Here is a 21,785-nt window from a genome sequence, read left to right as displayed (position 1 = left end):
AAAAAAAAGAAAAAAGAAAAAAGAAATAGGGAGAAAAAAATATAAAGAAAAAGTGACAGAGGTGAGAGAATACTATTTGAATAAAATAGCAGAATGAAAGCGACAATAAGTAATGTTATTCACCATTAAGACTATGATGTGATTGTAACTATCCATTATAATCCACAGTACCCCTCTAAGATCACTGTCACACAGTCTCATAGTAAAGCAAAAATTCTTCAAGTATTACCAGCTGATTTAGAAACTGATCGTTTTATAATCGTTGTTAGTATATAATGCTTATTAGACTCTCATATAAATGATTTGTTATATAATGTAAATCAGCTTGACAGTTATTTGAAAAAAATATTGACTAACAGTCAAAAACTCAATAAACTACTCTAAAAAGCACACCTAAAATCAAATATACAAGAAACTAAAAATTATGGCATGGTTTACAGATCTTATTTATGGCAAATAGGACAGTCAGTAGTTTATACCATGATGGTAGATACAGCAGTCACTTCAAATCTGCAGGGATATATTTTAAGACCCATAGTAGATAAATTTTAAGACCGTCAGGAGGTGCCTGAAACCACCTAGTACCAAACCCTGATACACATACACACACAATGTTTTTTCCTATATATACTTATGATAAAGTTTAATTTATAAATTAGAGACAGTAAGAGAAAACAATAATAATAAAATAGAACAATTATAACAATGTGTACACATTTTTTATATAGTAAAAGTTATGGAATGTGGTCTTTCTCTCTCAAAATATACTGTGCTCACCATTCTTGTGATAATGTGAGAGACGATAAAATGCCTAGCTGATAAAATGAACCAAGCTGAATGATGCAGGTGTTGTAACATAGTGTTAGGCTACTACTGACCTTCTGACCATATGTCAGGAGAAGGACCATCTGCTTCCAGTAAGTGAAACCACAGAAAGAAAGATCTCACATGGGAGGGAGAGGGTGAAAGCAGGGGGGATGAGATTACTGTATATTTCAGTATTAAAATACAGGATTAAACAACATAATCAAAGCCAAGATAATTTATTACAACAAAATAGAGAAAACAGTGAAAATTTAACTGAAATCCCAAGCAATGCATGAAATATGCAAGTGTTTACAGCCACACAATGAGAAAATTATTTACACACTTACAAATTACTAAGTATGTAAGAATAAGTAGGAACTCCTCCCCCTCCAAAAAAACCCCCACACATAAACAAAAGCAACTCAAACTTAAAAATGAGAAATACAAAGGAAAATACTGAGTTCCAAGACAGAAAACACACCACTTTCTTATTACGACACAGTTTTTAAATGCTTAAGATATTATGCTTCACAGAGACAGTAGCTTCATTAGTTGAAAAGGTTTTTGTTAGGATAAAAGAAACCTAGAGAAGTTTTTAAATTAGGAAGAATCACAGAAAAACACAAGCTGAGAAAAGGTACACTAAAAGAAATGAAATCAAAGATGGGGGAAAAGGAGGAAAAACAAAAATGGGGAAGAACAGGGAAGGGAAAGAAGAGGGAAAGGAGAAAGGACAGAAAAAGATAACAAAATTTAAAATTGGCTTGTATGGTTTTTGTTTATGTTTTTTTTTTTTTAAAGTAAATATTACCTTCTTGAAGACCAGGATGTATCACCTGCTTGTGCCTCAAGGCCTTCAAATCTTCTATCAATTCCTTTTCCAACTGGGAAATTCTTGCTCTGCAACCTACTCAGAAAACAATGACAAAATAAGCTACTATACATTACAGAAAAAGGAACATTGCAACTTTCACTTCTAGAGCCAAATCACAATTATCTCTCCTTTTATACTATTATTTAATACCTGGGTCATTTGTGGTTGATGCCTGAAGACTACAGGGTTCTTCAGCTGTCCCATCAACAGCATGAATGTCAAGGGCTTCCTATATAAAAAAAACAAAAAAGTTCATATCACTCGTGAAAGTTTAAATGTAAACCAGGAACCTATTTTTTCTTGATTCTTTTGATATTTTCTAAATGTTCTACATTAACACCATTTCAATGATCAGAAGAGGAAAAAAAAGCAAGCAAAAAAAAAACCTGAATATGCTCATAAAACTGTTTATATCAGGATGCCTGGGTGGCTCGGCAGGTTAAGCATCTGCCTTCAGGCTCAGGTCATGATCCCAGGGTCCTAAGATAGAGCACAACACCTTGGGCTCCTTGTTCAGCAGGGAGCCTGCTTCTCCCTCTCCCTCTGCCTCTTCTTGCCACTCTCCCTGCTTATGCTCACTCTCTCCAGCAAATAAATATTTTTTTAAAAATCTGCTTATACCAATTTACATACTGATTTCTTAAGAGTCTATGTAAAGATAGCTTACTCAGCAATTAACAAGGAGGGAAGAAAAGATCAGCTAAAGAGAATTCAACTTCTTGGTAACCAAATACCAGGCTTCTATAAAAAATCGAAAAGAAAAATAATGTTGTTGAAGAGTTGGGAGTAAAATAAACTATCCATGAGTGAGACAATAGAATTTCTAAGAGTCGATATCTAGTTCTCCAGTGATACTCTGCTATTGTTGATGAAAATCAGAGGATGTACCTCAAAAGAGTCAATTTTTCATGTATTTATGCCTTTTTAAAAGTCTATTATAATATAAATTCCAGTAAGATCCAACAATTTTCAAAATTCCAGCTAAATGTAGTGCAAATATCATGAACTGAAATGAAAGCAGACATTTAAGTTCATTCAAACAAAATACCTTAAGTGTTGCCTTCTAATTAAACCAAACATTTTGGAGACACTCCCCTCCCTTAACACATACACCCTCACTGAACGGTTGTACTAAAAAAAAACTAGATTCTAAATTAGTTATCACCAGTATACAATTCCAGAATCACTATTTGTCCTCAAAAGGAATGCTAAAAATTATCATCTTACCTTTGATTCAAAAGAAACAAAGAGAACACCATCCACGTCTTCCAAATCAGGCTTCACATCTGGAAAGGTATTCCCAGGACCCATAGGAGTGTTCTTTGTAGAAGTTAAAGATTTTCCTGTGTTTTTAGGTGGTCGACCTGCCTTAGAGAGTTTCAATTTTCGTGGCCTTCCTCTTTTTCCAGGGACATTTGAAGGAGCATTCTGATTTGCATTCACAACCTTGGAGGCTGTTGAAATCTTAAGCATAGTTGTTCTCCTTCTGCCCAAGTCCTCTTTTCCTAAAAATGAGTCCCCAGCTGAACTCTTTGAACTGTCAGGTATTCTTTCTGTGTTAATGCTGTCAGTTATCTCAGGATATTTCCACTGAGGCTCTTTAAGTAAGGGATATTTCTGTACCATTCTGAGATCTGGTGAATGTTTTCTAAGACCATTTTCTGATTCCTTGCCTAAGCAGAAGCCAGTTTCATTGGAATTTTCAATGTAAGTAGGCAAATAGTCTAATTCTGTCAATACAGAAGACTTATCCTTTCGAGATGTGGAAAGCATGTTATCAGGGAGCTCAGAAATCTTCACTGTGCTTTTGGTGACAGCACAGGGCTCCAGATAGACTACTGGCATCTTTCCAGCGTCTAACTTGAACATTTTAGCTTGAGCAACACCTGATGGGCTATTTGGTAGCCATTTAGAAGATGGATGGTCAGCTTCTAGGTTATCAACTTTATTGTGCCTCTTTAGCTGTTTCTCTAGTATAGGATCATCATCACTGTTTGAGTATACATCTGTTTCCTCATCTGTCTCTTCTTGTTTTATGGTTACCCCTTCCGGGCACTCGGCAAGTTCATATTCATAATCATCTACAGGCTCCTCTTTAATAACAACATTGAAGTTTCCATTCGGGTCTAATGGTGACACTACATGGGAACCGTCTTCAAAATTGTTGGCAACAAGACTGAAGAGACAGGGGAGGAAGGTTAAAAACGGCAAAATTACCAATAAGACTCAGGAGGAAAAAAGAAAGACTGCTGGGAACCAAGTGACACATCAGATTTCATGAGCCATTCTTCAAAAAACACTGTATAACTTAACAAGGTTCCCAAAAGCAGTTTATCAACATCACACTTTTTTACACTTTCCATCAATTTCTCATAAAATAAGAAGTAAAGTTTTAACATGTAACCTTATCACTAAATCAAAAGCAAAATGTAACACTTATTTTAATGGTATTTTTCAAATAAACTCAATTTTGAAAGTCAGTTGACACTAACCCAAAATCAAACTCTAGAACTAAAGAACATATCAATTAACCACTGACAAATAAAAAGCAAACAAATGTCCACTACAATTAAGAATTGCAATAAACATCAGGAAAGAACTTTCAAACTGCCTAAACTGTTTTAATTGAGATAAAATTCATACAACATAAAACCTAACTGGCTGTCTCAGCTCGTAGGGCATGTAACTCTTTATCTTGGGGTTGTAAATTCAAGCGCCCCATGTTGGGTACAGAAATTACTTAAAAATAAAATCTTAAAAAAACATAAAACATAACATTTTAACAATTTAAAAATGTACAAACCCATACATTTTTAGTATATTCACAATGTTGTTGCCAGGTGATTTTAAACAAAAATTCAATGTCATTAGTCCACCATTAAGTCTTCCAAAATAAGAGGGTATGGTAGTTGAAGACAAGTACATTTAACCCAAGTCGGTATTTATAATTCATCTTTAAAAAATCTTTTTAGCTTCTCCCTCCTCCCAATTAACCACTGAATGCATATAAATTTTAACAATGTAACTTGTCATGTGAGAACTACTAACACACACACACACACACACACACAAAAGAACTACTAACACAATTATAGTCACTTGTCTTGAAAAATTTTTTCATTAATCTCAAATACACACAAAGCAACCCTTACAATGTAGTTACTCACTTCTTGCACAACTTAAGATCTTGACCTTACTCAAAAAATCCTGTCAAAGGAGGACTTCCACTTCTAGTTAGAATGTGAAAGATCAAGAAAACAATCCATTCTGTCAAAGACAATTAGAAAACACTAGGTAAAATAAAACCCTTTCCTTCTTTAAACACACTGAAGACCTCTAGTCACAAATCCAAATTAACTGAATTCTAGAGGGACCTGACTTCTGTAGCTGGCCCACAGATTAAAACTTCTTTAAACCATGAGTACCATTTATATTACCTGAAGCATAGTGCACATGGGGGGTGGAAGAGCAGTGAAAGACAAAGAATCTTTAGTGGGACACAGAGAAATCAATCAAACTTTTAATGCCTGAGTGTAAGACTAAAACGTAAAGAAGCCCAAACAGAAAACTAGTCCCGCTCCCCAATTACCCTCCGGAGCACTTCTGCAGAGTAAGCAGCAGTGATGCAGGAAGTTAGCCTGAAAACCAAGAACCTGTAGTCAGTCTCCCAGCACTTAGATTCCAAATTCCTGTTGCAGTGGAGTCCAATCCCACCCCTCAACACATCTGAACACATCTGAAACCTGAAGCAAGCTAAAATTAAAGTAAATCACCTAAACTGAAGGATACCAAAACAAAACAAAACAAAACAAAAAACAAATAAACAAACAAACAAAAAAAAAAAAAAAACCGGTGTGTGTGTCAGAAATCTGTGGGACACCACACCAAATGATCCTACATAGTAGTAATTGTGCTCCCTAATAAAAGGCATAAGAAAGAAAGAACATTTGGAGAGAAAAATTAACAAAAATATCCCCAAAAGTCAAAGATTTTAACCCACAAATCCAAGAAGCTCAGCCAATACACAGAATAAATACAATAAAAGTCATACAGGCACGTAAAGGTCAGGTGGCTGAAAATTAATAATCACGAGAAAAGTCTTAGAAACATCAGAGGAAAAAATACATACTACAGTAGAGAAACAATAAGAACAGACTGACTACCACTGGAAACAATGTAAGCCAGAAAACAATGGAATGATAGTATTCAAAGAGTATTACATTGAAATAGTCAACTGAATGTTCAGATAAACCAAAGGCTTTGAAGATAGACACTTTCAGACAACTGAGAGAATTGAGACTGCCTAAGAAATACTAGCTCCTAAAATCAGAAACAGGTAAGAATTTAGTTAACTCTCACTCACAACTTAGACTCGATTGTACTAGAGGTTCCACAAGGGTGATCAGGAAAGGAAAAGAAATAAAAAACATCCAGAATGAAAAGGATAAAGTAAAATTCTCTATCCATAGATGATATGATCTTGTATATAGAAAATCCTAAGGAAATCACCAAAATCCTACTGGAACTAATAAACGGGTTTAGCAAGAGTATCCAAGATCAATACACATGCAAAAATGTTATTTCTACAAAAGAGAAGTATCAAAAATGAAAGGAAAAAAAAACTCCATTTCCATTTACAACAGCATCAATACGAATAAAATACTTAGGAACAAACTGAACCAAAGAAAGAAGCGGAAGACTTGTACACAGAAAACTACAAAACATCATTGAAAGAAATTAAAAACAACCTAAATAAAAAATACATTTATGTACTATAAGAGTTAATACTGGTAGAACAGCAATACTCCCCGAAGGTGATCCATAGATTCAACACAACCCCTATCAAAATCCCACTGGGACTTTTGTAAAAAATTCACAAGGGGACCTTACATTACTTATGAAAATTCAAGGATCTCAAAATAACCCCAAAAAATCTTGAAAAATAGGAATGAAGTTCTCTAAAACTCTTTTTTCCTAATTTCAAAACTTACTACAAAGCTACAGTCATAACAGTGTGTTCATATTGGCATATGGCCAATATGAGACCAGATGAACATAATTGGGAGTCTAGTAATAAATACCCACATTTCTATCAAATGGTCTTCAACTGCCAACAGTATGAAAACAATTCAGTGGGGAAGAATGGGCTTACATTATTCATAACAACTAAAAAGTGTAAATAACTTTATTGTCTATCAACTAATCAATAAATACATAAAATGTGCAATATCCAAAGAAGATTATTTTTCAGCAATGAAAGAAACAAAGTACAGATACACACTACAAAATGGATGAACCTTGAGAAAGTTATGCTAAAAGACAACACATATTATATATAAATCCACTTATATCAATGTCCGAAACAGACATTTCCATAGACAAAAAGGAGATTTATGGTTGTATACTGATGGGGTGGGGCTGAGGAGGGGATGCAGAAAAATGGGAAATGACTAACAGAGGGCAAAGGGTTTCTTTTTGGGGTGATGAAAAAGTATTAAAAAAAAAAAAAAACATCTGTGGTCATGGCTGCATAATTCTATACGTATACAAAAAATCAGGGATCCCTGGGTGGCGCAGCGGTTTAGCGCCTGCCTTTGGCCCAGGGCGCGATCCTGGAGACCCAGGATCAAATCCCATGTCGGGCTCCCGGTACATGGAGCCTGCTTCTCCTTCTGCCTATGTCTCTGCCCACCCCCCCTCTCTCTGTGACTATCATAAATAAATTAAAAAAAAAAAATCACTAAAATATACAATTTAATGGGTGAATTTTGGGATCCCTGGGTGGCGCAGCGGTTTGGCGCCTGCCCTTGGCCCAGGGCGCGATCCTGGAGACCCGGGATCGAATCCCACATCGGGCTCCCGGTGCATGGAGCCTGCTTCTCCCTCTGCCTGTGTCTCTGCCTCTCTCTCTCTCTGTATGACTATCATAAATAAATAAATAAATAAATAAATAAATAAAAAGAGTTAATGGGTGAATTTTAGGGGCACCTGGGTGGCTCTGTCAGTTAAGTGTCTGATTCTTTTTTGTTTTTTTAAGATTTTATTTATTTATTCATGAGACACAGAGAGAGAGGTAGAGACACACAGGCAGAGAGGGGAGAAGCAGGCTCCATACAGGAAGCTCGATGTGGGACCCAGTTGCAGGACCCCAGGATCATGACTTAAGCCGAAGGCAGACCCTCAACCATTAAGCCACCCAGGTGTCCCTAAGTGTCTGATTCTTGATATCAGCTCAGGTCTTGATTTCATGGTCATGAGTTCAAGCCTAGCACTGGGCTCCACATGTGGAGCCTACTTAAAAAAAATAAGAATAAAAACAAATTAAAAAAAAAATAAAAGGGGGCAGCCCAGGTGGCTCAGTGGTTTAGCGCGGCCTTTGGTCCATGGCCTGATCCTGGAGACCCGGAATCGAGTCCCACATCGGGCTCCCTGCGTGGAGCCTGCTTCTCCCTCTGCCTGTGTGTGTCTCTGCCTCTCTGCCTCTCTCTCTCTCATGAATAAATGAATAAATCTTTTTAAAAAAATGAAAATAAAAGGGTAAATTTTATGGTGATGAATTAATCTCAATTTTTAGAAAGTTAATAAAAATATACTAAAAGAAGTTCTTCGAATGGACAGGAAATGAACCAACATGAAAACGGATCCAGGAATTAATGAAAAATAAATATGTGAGCATTTATAACACTTTCACTTTTTCTTAGATTTAATTGACTACTGTTTAAAGCAAGTAAAATAATAATGTTTGGGGAATTTTTTTTTAAGATTTTCTTTAATTATTCATGAGAGAGAGAAGAGAGAGGCAGAGACAGAGAGAGAGAAGCAGGCTCCCCGCAAGGAGCCAGATGCAGGACTGGATCATGCCCTGAGCCACAGGCAGACACTCAACCGCTGAGCCACCCAGGCATCCCTGTTTGGGGAATTTATAACATATGTACAAAACATGACTTATAAGAGCCATCCTTATAATTAGCTGTGTGTACATGTTCTGTTACAATTAATTGAATTCTACTTTATATATTAAAGATACACATTATTATCTTTACAACACTGCAATGGACTGAACTGTGTCCTTTCCAAATTCTTATGTTTAAGTTCTAACTGCAATGTGACTGTTCATGGAGAAGGAATCTTGAAGACATAATTAAGGTTAAATGAGGTCATAAAGGTAGGGGGTCTCTCCCCACTCTACATGAGGACACAGCTCAGAAGCATCTGTCTTTAAGCCAGTATGAGAGCTTTCAACAGAAACAGAACCCTGCCAAAACCATTACCTTAGACTTTCCAGCCTCCAGAATTAAGAAAATTCATTTTCATTGTTTAAGCCACCATCTATGGTATTTTCTTACAGTAACTTAAGCAGATTAATAAAACCACTTTTAAAAAAAAGAGGCATTGGGATCCCTGGGTGGCGCAGCGGTTTGGCGCCTGCCTTTGACCCAGGGCGTGATCCTGGAGACTCGGGATTGAATCCCACATCGGGCTCCCGGTGCATGGAGCCTGCTTCTCCCTCTGCCTGTGTCTCTGCCTCCCTCTCTCTCTCTCTGTGTGACTATCATAAATAAATAATTTAAAAAAAAAAAAAGAGGCATTGCCTAAAGTGCAATAGATAAAATGTGCAATATAAAACACTCAATCCAAATGAAAACAGGAAGTATAACGAAAAACACAGAAGAAAAGCAGAAAATACCAAGGTGCGAGGCTTAAAAAACTAGCCCTATCAATGTTAATATTAAATGTAAATGAAAAAAAAATAAAATAAAAAAATAAATGTAAATGAACAAAATAATCCAAATAAAAGTCAAGAGATTTTAACACTGAACAAAGAAAAAGTTCCAACCAAACCCAGTTTAAACACACACAAGTTTAAATCCAAGAACAGAACAGATTTAAAGTGAAAAAAGGGGAAAAAGATAAAACCCTCTAAACAGAAAATTTAAAAAAAAGCCAAGATGGCTCAATAACACCAAAGTAGAAATTAAAGTATAAGTACCCAAAAAATAAATAAATAAATAAATAAATAAATAAATAAATAAATAAATAATAAATAAAAAACATAAGTACCATCCAAGATAAAAAGGGAACTTATAAAAATTTTTATGAACTCAATTCATCAAAGACAACAATCCTAAAAATATACCTTACCATATAGCTTCAAGATACTCAAAAGAAAATTTCATAGTACTATAATAATAAAACAGACAAGAGATCATAGATAGACAAATTGAGAAAGATGTGAACAATACTATCGTACTTACCTAAGACTACAGAACACTACATCCAGTAACTATATAACAAATACATTTTCAAGTGTACATTTAGTATTAATCAAAACTGACCATATGCTAGACAATAAAGCAAAGTCATGATAAATTTCTATTTCAGAGGTACCTGGGTGGCTCAGTCCATTAAGCATCTGCCTTCAGCTTGGGTCATGATCCCAGGGTTCTGGGATTGAGCTCCACATCCCTGCTGAACAGGGAGGGAGCCTTTCTCCCTCTCCCTCCGCTGTTTCCCCTGCCTGTGCTCCCTAGCTCTCTCTCCTTCTCTTTCTCTGTCAAATAAATAAATAAAATATTTAAAAAATCAAATATTTCTGGGCAGCCCAGGTGGCTCAGCGGTTTAGCGCTGCCTTTGGGCCCAGGGCGTGATCCTGGAGACCCGGGATCGAGTCCCACGTTGGGCTCCCTGCATGGAGCCTGCTTCTCCCTCTGCCTGTGTGTGTGTGTCTCTCTCTCTCTCTGACTCTCATGAATAAATAAAATCTTTTTTAAAAAAATCAAAAATTTCTATTTCAAAAGTTTTAAGTCACATCTTCTCTAACAATAGAATCAAGCTACAAATCAGGAACAAGTATCAGTACAACATATCAAAATTTAAAAAAAACAAACAGCATATCAAAATTTGTAGAAGACACCTAAACCAATACTCAGAGGAAACTTTATAGCTTTAAATAAAAGATCTAAAATCAATTATCTTAGTTAGGGGTTGATAAAGTTTTTGTTAAATGCTAAATGGTAAAATTTTTAGGCTTTGAGATCCATATAGCCTCTATTACAACTATTCAATTCTGCCACTATACCATAAAAGAAGAACAATACATAAACAAATGAGCATAACTTTTCCAGCAAATGGACAACGTAATCTGAATTCTATATAATTTTCACATGTGACAAAATAGTACTCTTCTTCTACTCTTTTTCCCTATTGAAAAATATAAAAATCATTCTTAAGTCTTCAGGCCATAAAAAACAAATGGGAAGCTAGATATGGTCCACAGGTCTTAACTGCCAATCCCTGTTCTAAAATAGGTAAATTAAACCAGAAGTAAACCGAAAGAAGAAAATAAAGATGAGAGGGGGGGAAAAACAACAATGAAACTGAAAACAGAGAAACTGAATTGTGATTTGAAACCTGCCAACAGGAATTCCTGGGTGGCTCAGTGGTTTAGCGCCTGCCTTTGACCCAGAGCGTGATCCTGGAATCCCAGGATCCAGTCCCACATCGGGCTCCCTGCATGGAGCCTGCTTCTCCCTCTGCCTGTGTCTCTGCCTCTCTCTGTCTCTCATAAATAAATAAAATCCTTAAAAAAAAAAAAAAAAGAAAAGAAAAGGAAAGGAAAAAGAAACCTGCCAACAAAGAAAACTCCAAGTCTTCCTCGATGAAGTCTATCAAACACAAAATGAAAAAAATAATATTGCACAAAAAAACAGAAAAATGCAGGAGAATGCAAAAGTTTACAACTTGTTTTGTGAAAAAAACAGAATCAACATATGATATGTTTCTGATAGAAACCAACATATCAGAAATAAAACTCTCAAGTATCCATCTGAATTGAGGTCTAAAAACCCTCAACAAAATACTAGCAAACTGAATCTGACAATATTAAGAAGGATGTTACTACGAACCAGTAATATTTATCCCACAAATGCAAAGCTGGTATAATATTTCCAGCCCTTAAGATAATTTTGTTCACAGACAACATAATTGTGTATGTAGAAATTCCAAAAGAATTACAAACTAGGGCAGCCCGGGTGGCTCGGCGGTTTAGCCCTGCCTTTGGCCCAGGGCGTGATCCTAGAGACCCAGGATCTAGTCCCATGTCTGGCTCCTGGAGACCCAGTATCGAGTCCTGCATCTGGCTCCTTGCATGGAGCCTGCTTCTCCCTCTGCCTGTCTCTGCCTGTCTCTGCCTCTCTCTCTCTCTCTCTCTGATAAATAAACAAAATTAAAAAAAAAAAAAAAAAGAATTACAAACTAGTACGTGAATTCAGCAAGGTAGTAAGATACAAAATCAATTGTATTTCTAAATACAATCAAAAGTTGAAGGATTGGGCAGCCCTGGTGGCACAGAGGTTTAGCGCTGCCTGCAACCCAGGGTGTGATCCGGGATCGAGTCCCACGTCGGGCTCCCTGCATGGAGCCTGCTTCTCCCTCTGCCTGTGTCTCTGCCTCTGTCTCTCATGAATAAACAAATAAAATCTTTAAAAAAAAAAAAAAGTTGAAGGATTACACGACTGGATTCCAAGATTTATTATATCTAATGTCCTCAAAACCAAATGGTATTGGCAAAAGAATAAACAAATGGAACAAAACTTAGTCCAAAAGTAGAATCACCTGTATATACAGTCACCTGATTTTCCAAAACATGATACATTTTAAAGGCTCTTAAAAGGATCTTTATAGGATCCCTGGGTGGCGCAGCGGTTTAGCACCTGCCTTTGGCCCAGGGCGCGATCCTGGAGACCCGGGATCAAATCCCACGTCCGGCTCCCGGTGCATGGAGCCTGCTTCTCCCTCTGCCTATGTCTCTGCCTCTCTCTCTCTCTCGCTCTCTCTCCTTCTCTGTGTGTGACTATCATAAATTTAAAAAAATTTTTTTTTAATTTAAAAAAAGGATCTTTACAGTAATCTTTTCAAATAAATGATTGTAGCCATTAGATATCTGCATGGAAAAATATATGAGTTTTGACCCTCATTCTCACACCATACACAAAAACTAAGACAAGATGGATTACAGACTTAAATACAAAAGCTAAAACAACTCCAACTTCCCCCTTTCAAAAACTTCACTTAACTGGTAAAAAAAAAAAAAAATAACTTCATATGGTTTTTTTTAAGATTTTATTTATTTATTTGACAGAGAGAAAGAACCAAGGAGCACAAGTGAGAGGAATAGCAGAGGGAGATGGAGAAGCAGACCCTCCACTGAGTGGAGAGCCACACATGGGGCTCGAACCCAGGATCCCGAGATCATGACCTGAGCCAAAGGCAGATGCTTAACTGACTGCGCCACCCAGGTGCCCCTCTTTATGTTTTTTTTTTTAAGTTTTTTTTTAATAAGTTACATAACAAAAAAATTTGCCCCCCATTTTTTATCTCCTTCACCTATTTTGCCCATCCTCCCTACCAACCTCTCTCACCCCCACAACCACAAGTTTGTTCTCTGTATTTAAAGCCTGGGTTTTTTGTTTTTCTTTTTTACTTTACTCAATTGTTTTCTTTCATAAATTCCAATTAGGAGTGAAACAATATGGTATTTGTCTTTCTGATTTCACTTAGCATTATATCCTTTAGATCCATCCATGTTGTTGTAAATGGTAAGATTTCATTTTTTACGGCTGAATATTCCACTGTATATATTTATACCTTATTCATCCATTCACCTACGAATGGGCACTCGAGTTGTTTCCATATCTTAGCTATCGTAAATAATGCAGCAATAAACCTAAGGGTGGCACATACCTTTTGAATTAGAATTTTCATGTTCTTTGGGTAAATATCCAGTAGGGGAATTACTGGATATAATTCTATTTTTAATTTTTTTAAGAACTCCACACTGTTTTCCATATTGACTGCACCAGGCTACATTCATCAACAATGCTGAGGTTCCTTTTTCTCCACATTCTCACCAACATTTATTTCTTGGACCACATTTCTTACACCATACACAAAAGTAAACTCAAAATAAATTAAAGACCTAAAGGTGAGACCTAAAACCACAAAATTCCTATAAGAAAACATAGGCAGTTATCTCTTTATATTAGCCATAGAAACATCTTTCTAGGTATGTCTTCTTTGGTAAGAGAAACAGAAGCAAAATTAAACTACTACTTGGAGTACACCAAAATAAAGAGCTTTTGCAGAGCAAAGGAAATCATCAACAAAATAAAAAGACAACCTACTGAATAGGAGAAGATATGTGCAAACAGTATGTCCCACTGGGGGTTAATCCAAAATATGTAAAAGACTTAACAATTCAACACCAAAAAAAAAATAATAATCCAAATAAAAATGGGCAGAAGATATGACTATTTTCCCAAAGAAGACCTACAGATGCCCAATAGACATATAAAAAGATGTTCAGTATCACTTATCAGAGAAATGCAAATCAAAACCATAATGATACTTCACACCTGTCAGAATAGCTAAAATCAAAAACAAGAAATAAAACGCACTCGTTTTGACAACTCAAGGATTTCCAATAAATCTAGTTTTGCAATCCAGTTTCCTTCATCTGTTTTTAAAAGGTTAACAAGACAAGTTCTTTCTCCTCTCTTTATTATGTCAGTTTTTATATTAAGTTCATATAGAAATGCCATTCTATATCAAGTAATTGAGGATTCACATTTAATGAAGTTCTCTCATTATATTCACATTTCAAGACATTAACTTCTGAAATATAGAAAAAATCCGTATCTTCTTTTCATTTAACCTCACAACCTGAATTTATTTTCAGTATCTGAGAACTTCATAAAGGTAGATCTTGGCGGCTACTGCAACATTTGCTTTCACATTTTCCTGAAGAATTAAATTTGCTCAGTTAGAGAGGTTCTCAGAAAATATCTCCCCTTATTTTCCCCAAAAAACTTTATGCATAATACATGAAAATTTGTCTTGGCAGGAAGATTTTGCAAACAACCCTGAAGTTTCATACATCTAAGAAGTCTGTATCCAAATAAATGAGGTGAAAGATTACTTAAGAAATCAAGCAAAACCAACGATTTGTTACATTTAAAGAAAAGGATTCCTTTTTTGTTTAGTATATAATTAATGCAACAAATAAATATGACCTATCAGTCGCTCTGAAACACATTTTAAAAACTTTAAGGGCAGCCTGGGTGGGTCAGCAGTTGAGCATCTGCCTTCGGCCCAGGTTGTGACCCTGAGGTCCCGGGATCGAGTCCCACATCGGGCTCCCTGCATGGAGCCTGCTTCTCTCTGCCTGTGTCTCTCTCTGCCTCTCTGTGTCTCTCATGAATAAATAAAATATTAAAAAGAAAAAAGAAAAAAGAAAAAATATACTAAGTTTTGGCAAAGATGTTGAGCAACCTCAATTTTTATTCACTGAAGACTAGGTTAATAAAACCCTGTGAGAACTTATGCTAATGCTAAACATATAGGGATACCTTGTTGGCTCAGTTGGTTAAGTGTCTGCCTTTGATTCAGGTCATGACACAGGGTCCTGAGATGGAACCCCCCAGTCAGAATCCCTGCTCAGTGTGGAGTCTATTTCTCTCTCTGCCTCTGTCCCCAACTCCGCCTCACTCATGCTTGCGTGCACTCTCTCACTTTCTCTCTCAAATAAAGAAAATCTTTTTTAAAAAGAAAACATATGTATATCATATGATTAAACAATTCCATTTCCAGTATATGCTCCAAAGAAATGCACTCATATGTACACCAAAACCAGAATATTCATAACTGCTCTATTTAAAATGGTCAATGCAATAATTATAATGGAAACTATCCAAATGCCCATTAACATTAAAATGACTAAAATGTGGTAATCTGAAAAGTGGAATATTGCAAAGCAATGAGAATAAAACAATCTACAACAATATGCAGCAACATAGAAGACTCTCACAAACAAATGTAAAGCTAAAAATGGTACTCTGTTATTCCTTTTACATTAAAGCAGGCAAAAAAAAAGCAGGCAAAATATCTGTAATGTTAGAAGATAATGATCATCTTGTTAGGCAGGAAGGAAGGAAAACAACTGAAAGAAGTCTTTAGAGGGGCTCCTGGTATGCAGATATATTTTTTGTAATATTAATGCTGGTGATATGATTACGTTCCATTTATGAATATTCATCTAGGTGTTCTGTATGTATATATCACATTTCAATTTAGTAAGTCACACAATAATAAAGAGAAAATGAGAGAATGATTAGAGAAATGATAAAAAGTGTTAAATTTGGTGGCACTATGCAAGAGAGACTAAAAAGAGAAAAATAACAGATAACTTAGGAATAATTGATAAGAATCTGAACAAGAGTGATTATAAAAATAAGAATACAAATCTCAAATACTGCAGAAGAACCAGTAAGACATGGCAGAGTAGAACAAAAGAGAAAAACAAAATTTTTAGTCTCAAAATAAACTATAATAGTCTGATGTAACTAAATAATGGAGCTGGATAAAAGTTCTAAAAATGAAAAAAAATGTTCTAAAAGTGGAGCCCTTTGAAAGTTACCACTATAAGATGGTTAGAATCACAAGGAAAAATGCACTAAAAATTATGGTATAAAGAATTAAAAAGCAGAATAATTTTTTAAAATACTCACCGTGAAGGCTGAAAAGATAATGTTCTAAGGAGCAAAGGATAAGGATAGCATTATCTAAAGAGAAATGAAAGATTTTGCTCACTAAATACTGTCAGAATACCGATAACAAGACATAAACAGGCTGATCAATCTGTTAAGTGGATCACACACATGATGTTTAAGAGAGTAAGTACAGTAATGTGACCAGGAAAGGTAGACTGCAAGGGATATTGAGAAAGAAATAAGTGAGGAACTCCAGGCAACAGGTGGAGATTACTCAATCAACAACACTGGCCACAAATAAAAGGGAGGGGAGGGTAAATTATAATGGAAAAAGATGGGATCCCTGGGTGGCACAGCGGTTTAGCGCCTGCCTTTGGCCTAGGGCGCGATCCTGGAGACCCGGGATCGAGTCCCACGACAGGCTCTCGGTGCATGGAGCCTGCTTCTCCCCTCTGCCTATGTCTCTGCCCCTCTCTCTCTCTCTCTCTCTCTGTGACTATCATAAATAAATAAAAAAAATTTTTTTAATGTTTATAATGGAAAAAGACGACTAAGAAAAAACTTTGTCATGTCTTTAAAAAAAAGAAAGAAAAGAAAAAAAGAAATGGTAGGAAGTAGGAGAAACTAAAGATCCTGGAAAGAGAATAATGTAAAAGCATCATCCCTCAATAAGACACTCTAATTTCCAAAAGGTAAAATAGTATCCCCTAAAACTACACTTAACTATATTATAGCCTTAGACAGAAACATATCAAATGACAAGTTAAAGATACCGCTAATTATTCAAGGTAGTAAAAAAAAATAAAATAAAATGAATGTTCATAAATGGTATTTCTAACATTCCAGAAGTTTCATTTCACTGACGCCATTCAGGTTTTCGTTAAATTACACAAATTCAAGTATTTATTAACTATGTGTGGAATTATCATTCTAGGATTGAAGAATCAGTAGCAAGTAAAACAAGATCCTTACTCCAATAAAGCTTAAAAGCTAGTGGGAAAATCAGAGTACATACTAGCCAAATGAGAGGATAGTTGATGAATGTTATAAAAACCCTGAAAGACCAAAACAGAGACATTCACTAAAAATAAAATGATGGATTTAAAGAAGTGGGGGGGGGGGGGGCAATGACCTGAATGATGAGAGGTTACAAACAGTATAATATGCAAAAACACTTAAGGCATTAAAAGCTAAGGGAATATGAAAAGAAAATGGGTGAACTGAGGTGGCTGATATATAACACACTCAGAAAGTATAGTACAAGATTAAGTCCAAAGAGATAAGGCAAGGAGACTTTTAAGTATAATAGTAAGCCACTGAAGGTTTTTAAAAAGAGAAGGACATAATCTAATTCACACTTTTCAAAGAACATTCAGTCTGCTCAGTAGAGTATGGATTGTAGGAAGAAAAAAGAGAAACAACCAGGAAACCAGTTAGATGGTATGCAGTAAGGATGGTGTTATGGACTACCACGTTAGCAAAAGAGAGAATACAGACGTCAGTATGCTCATATACTATGGGTGGAGATGTAAGTGGTTTTAAACTTCTGCAATCTAATTTGGTAATCAAATTTTAAAACCTGTATACCCTTTGATCCAGGCAGTACCATTCCTATGAATTGATCCTTGTATTTGGGAAAGTGTCCAAGAATATGTGCATGAGAAATTTTACTGCTCTATTATTTATTATGGCTGAACAACTGAAATAATCTCAAGGTCCATCAAGAGGCCTGATTAAATTCATTTTATGGGTACCAATGTGGCCCTTTGAAAACACCTAACATAGGCATTTGAGATTAAGAAAAGATTCTATACCACAGAACACTATCTTGCAAAACCATTTTCATATATGTCTAATTTTGATACTTGTGACTTAATCTTTTCTTTCCTATTAAGTCTGAGTGGTTCTTCTCTATAATAACATTCTCACTTGCATTCTGGTGTGCCTTTTTGGGAAAAAAATATATGTGCCAGTGATTCCAGGTACACTCATGTCAGTGTACAATTAACCAAACATAAAAATAACTAAGAACTATGCCACCTATGGAAAAGTTGGAGAATCTGAGTGTTTAGGTTGGAATTATGAAGATAATATCATTCAGGCAGGAATTATTCTGGTTGGGGCCTAGAAAAGTATCTGAAAACTGAAGGTGGTCAGTGCGTTTAGTTAATGCCTAAATAAAGAAGAGAACTCTTGAACAGATGTACGTAATTTTTTGTCCAAATGTTTAAAGGACACTCATGTAAAAGGGATATGGACTGACTCTGCCCTCTACAACTACAATTACAAAAAAAAAAAAAGTGGGGGCAAACTTACAAAAGAGGGAGCACAAAGATAAAAAGATACAAATGTCAACTTGCCCAAAATAAGGAGTCATCCAATAATGAAATTAGCTGCCTCAAAAATTTGTGAAACCAAAACAGATAAAAACAAAAAAGACTATGTAGACAAAGATGTGGAAGTAACAGGAACTGTACCTGTACACTGTTGATATAAGTATAAATTGGTACAATCGTTTTGAAAAACATGGCACTATCTACTAAAACTAAAGTACAGCAATTCTATGCCCCAGCCATTCTTCTAGATGTGTAACAGACATCAGTGTACATGTCCACCTAGTCATTTTCAAGAATATCCATAGTAGCTTTATTACTAAGAGTTAAAAACAGACACAATCTAAAGGTCCATCAACAGAATAATACTGGATGTGTGGAGGGAGGCAAAAATAATATAGAGATTTCCTTTAAAAAAAAAAAGACTTTATTTATTTATTCATGAGAGACACAGAGAGAGAGAGAGAGGCAGAGACACAAAGCAGGAGAAGCAGGCTCCAAGCAAAGGAGCCTGATGTGGGACTCAATCCCGGTCTCCAGGATCACACCCTGGGCTGAAGGTGGCGCTAAACCACTAAGCCACCCGGGCTGCCCAATATAGAGATTTCCAATTTGAATGACTATAATAGCTAATACCAAAGAAAAGATCTTAAGATGAATAAAATTAGCTGGAGTTGGCAATTACAATGCACACTGTAGATAAATTGCAGGAGCCAGGTTGATCTAAAGGTGTGAAGCTAAGAACTCGAATCTAAGCTAAACATATATTATTAGTTATTATTAACTTCCAAAATAGTATTACATAGAAACAGAAAACAAAGTCAAGGATAAGATCCTAAAAACAAACACACACACACACACACACACACACAGATCCTAAAAACAGAATACCTGGAATTTCCATTATTTAATAAATGGCTGAATATATTAAGAGGAACCAATGAAGATGGTTGGGGGAAAAAGGAAATATCAGAAGTTAGGAGAATCAGGTGAATGGTATAAAGAATCAGGCAAATGATATAGAGTTAAACTAGTAGGAAACGGTCAAAAAATAGCATATGTAACAAAACCTGGATAATGGTCAGTAAATTCTCTAATAAAGAACCCAATGGGGGGGTGGAGGGCACCTGAGTTGCTCAGTGAATTAGGCATCTGCCTTCAGCTCAGACTGTGATCCCAGGGTCCTGGGATCAAGCCCCAAGTCAGACTCCCTACTCAGTGGGGAGTCTGCTTCTCCCTCTGCCCCGTGTCCCCTGCTCATGCTCTCTCAAATAAATAAAATATTAAAAAAAAAAAAAGAACAGCAACTCACTGAAGATACTAACTGAAACAAAACAGAATGATAGAGAGTAATCATATTTCAGTGGATTCAGAAGAGAGACAAGGAATAAAAATACGTATGTATAATTTTTAAAAATTTTTTTAAGTTTTTTTTTTTTTTTTTTTTTTAAGATTTTACTTATTTATTCATGAGAGAGGCAGAGACATAGTCAGAGGGAGAAGAAGCGGGCTCCCTGTGGGGAGCCCAATGTAGGACTCGATCTGGGACTCCGGGATCATGACCTGAGCCAAAGGCAGATGCTCAACCACTGAGCCACCCAGGCGTCCCTAAAAAAAACTTTAAAATCAACAAATTGAACACTGGCAAACTTTTCTTCAAAGAGGCAGACAGTAAATATTTAAGCCTTTGCAGGCCTCATAGAGTCCCTCCTTACATACTGTCATGTACATACAACACAGGCAATAGGCCAGATTTAGCCAACACCTGCTTAAAAATAATCTGAGCTCCCAAAACAAGTATTTGGAGATAAAATTTGCATATAGCTAAATATTTTCACAACTGAAAATAATGCTGTATCTTGGAGCATGCGCTTCAAGTTTTTCTTTTTTCTTTCAGTGACAGGCATTTATGTATTTGTAAATCTGAACCATTTTCTTGATCCATTAAGTTCAAAAGCTCAACCATGTAACACCAAAAAACTGCTGTCTATAACAAAGAAATACACCTGACCCTTTCAGCTAACAAACCCCTCCTCACCCTGGCTTCCAAGATAATTTTAAAAATAACTTATCTGGGGTGCCTGGGTGGCTCAGTCAGTTAAAGCATCAGACAACACACTCTTGATTTCAGCTCAGGTTATGATCCCAGGCTCTTGGATTGAACCCCAAGCAAGGGGCCAACCCCCACCCCCCCATCAGCAGGGAGTCAGCTTGAGGATTATTTCCCTCTTCCTCTGTCCCTCTCCCACACACTCCAGCTCCCAAGTGCACAGGACTTCTCTCCCTGTCTAAAATAAATAAATAAATCTTTTCAAAAAATAAACATAATAAAAATAAATTATCCATTATCTAAAGATAGATTAAACTCCTTTTGGATAATAAGCTTAAAGGTACTGGTAGTGAACTGTTCAAATTTTTAATCGTGCTGGGTAATTAAGATGGTTAGAACTGATTGGAAAATCAGATAGTGAATAGATGGCATTCACTAGCTGCAACTATAAAAATACACCACAGTTAATAAGCAAAAACTTTACAGTATTCAGAACTTTCCCTCTTGATGGAAAAAAAAAAATTGCTTGAGTAGCACTCACTCCAAAACAACCCTTAGAAAAAGCAAAGCACTAATTTATCCATAAACAAGTCGAGAGGGGAACTCATGTGCATGGGGATTCCAAACTCAAAGAATAGTAACTGTTAATGGGATACAAATAAAACGAGAAAGAAAAGGACAAACACTACGCTGGGTTTTATTTCTGCCGTACTTGTGTTCTAACATTCCAAATAAGGCAAGTTTCTGATTTCTAGTTCCACACGTAAGAAGCTTGGAAGTTGCCACTATGTCCTATACAAATAAAATGCTAAACAGACTGAAAAATCAACTCTTCTTGGATCTGTAAGAGAGGTGAAGACACCGTGCAAACTACTGAGAGAGACCAGTCAATCAATAAAGGGGGTCATGGCTTTAAAGGAGCAGAGGCTAACAAGTAAAAACCACCTCAGGAACCATTGCCAGGGTAGAAAAACCTGAATTATAACTGACAGATTGCTAGAGGCTCAACGTGATTAAGTCTGAAAGTTAAAAACTCCAGTTGAACCCAATCACTGAAGTGCTCCCTACACTTTTGAGTTTTACTCACCAGGAGTTAGACCAAGTTATCACAGTAAATACTTCTCATAAAAAAAACAAAAAACAAAAAACAAAACAAAAAAAAACCCACACACGTT

General features: G+C 36.1%; 1 protein-coding gene across 21 annotated transcripts in view; it reads right to left on the bottom strand.

Moving 5' to 3' along the window:
• Window positions 1-21,785, bottom strand: part of MGA (MAX dimerization protein MGA) — a 173,996-nt gene that overhangs the window by 65,842 nt on the left and 86,369 nt on the right. For all 21 annotated transcript variants that reach the window (XR_012022500.1, XR_012022502.1, XR_012022504.1 and 18 more), the window contains exons 3-5: window positions 2,909-3,857; window positions 1,832-1,910; window positions 1,619-1,714 (exon numbers count right to left, since the gene is read on the bottom strand). Coding sequence is in view for 15 of the 21 variants with exons in the window: in XM_072808577.1 (XP_072664678.1) it covers window positions 1,619-1,714; window positions 1,832-1,910; window positions 2,909-3,857 (1,124 nt within the window). In the remaining 6 variants the exon portion in view is untranslated. The remainder of the gene's footprint in view (window positions 1-1,618; window positions 1,715-1,831; window positions 1,911-2,908; window positions 3,858-21,785) is intronic.

Source organism: Canis lupus, chromosome 32, assembly GCF_048164855.1.
Source record: "Canis lupus baileyi chromosome 32, mCanLup2.hap1, whole genome shotgun sequence".
Classification (NCBI taxonomy): Eukaryota; Metazoa; Chordata; class Mammalia; order Carnivora; family Canidae; genus Canis; species Canis lupus.
This window is presented reverse-complemented; position numbering and strand designations above follow the sequence as displayed.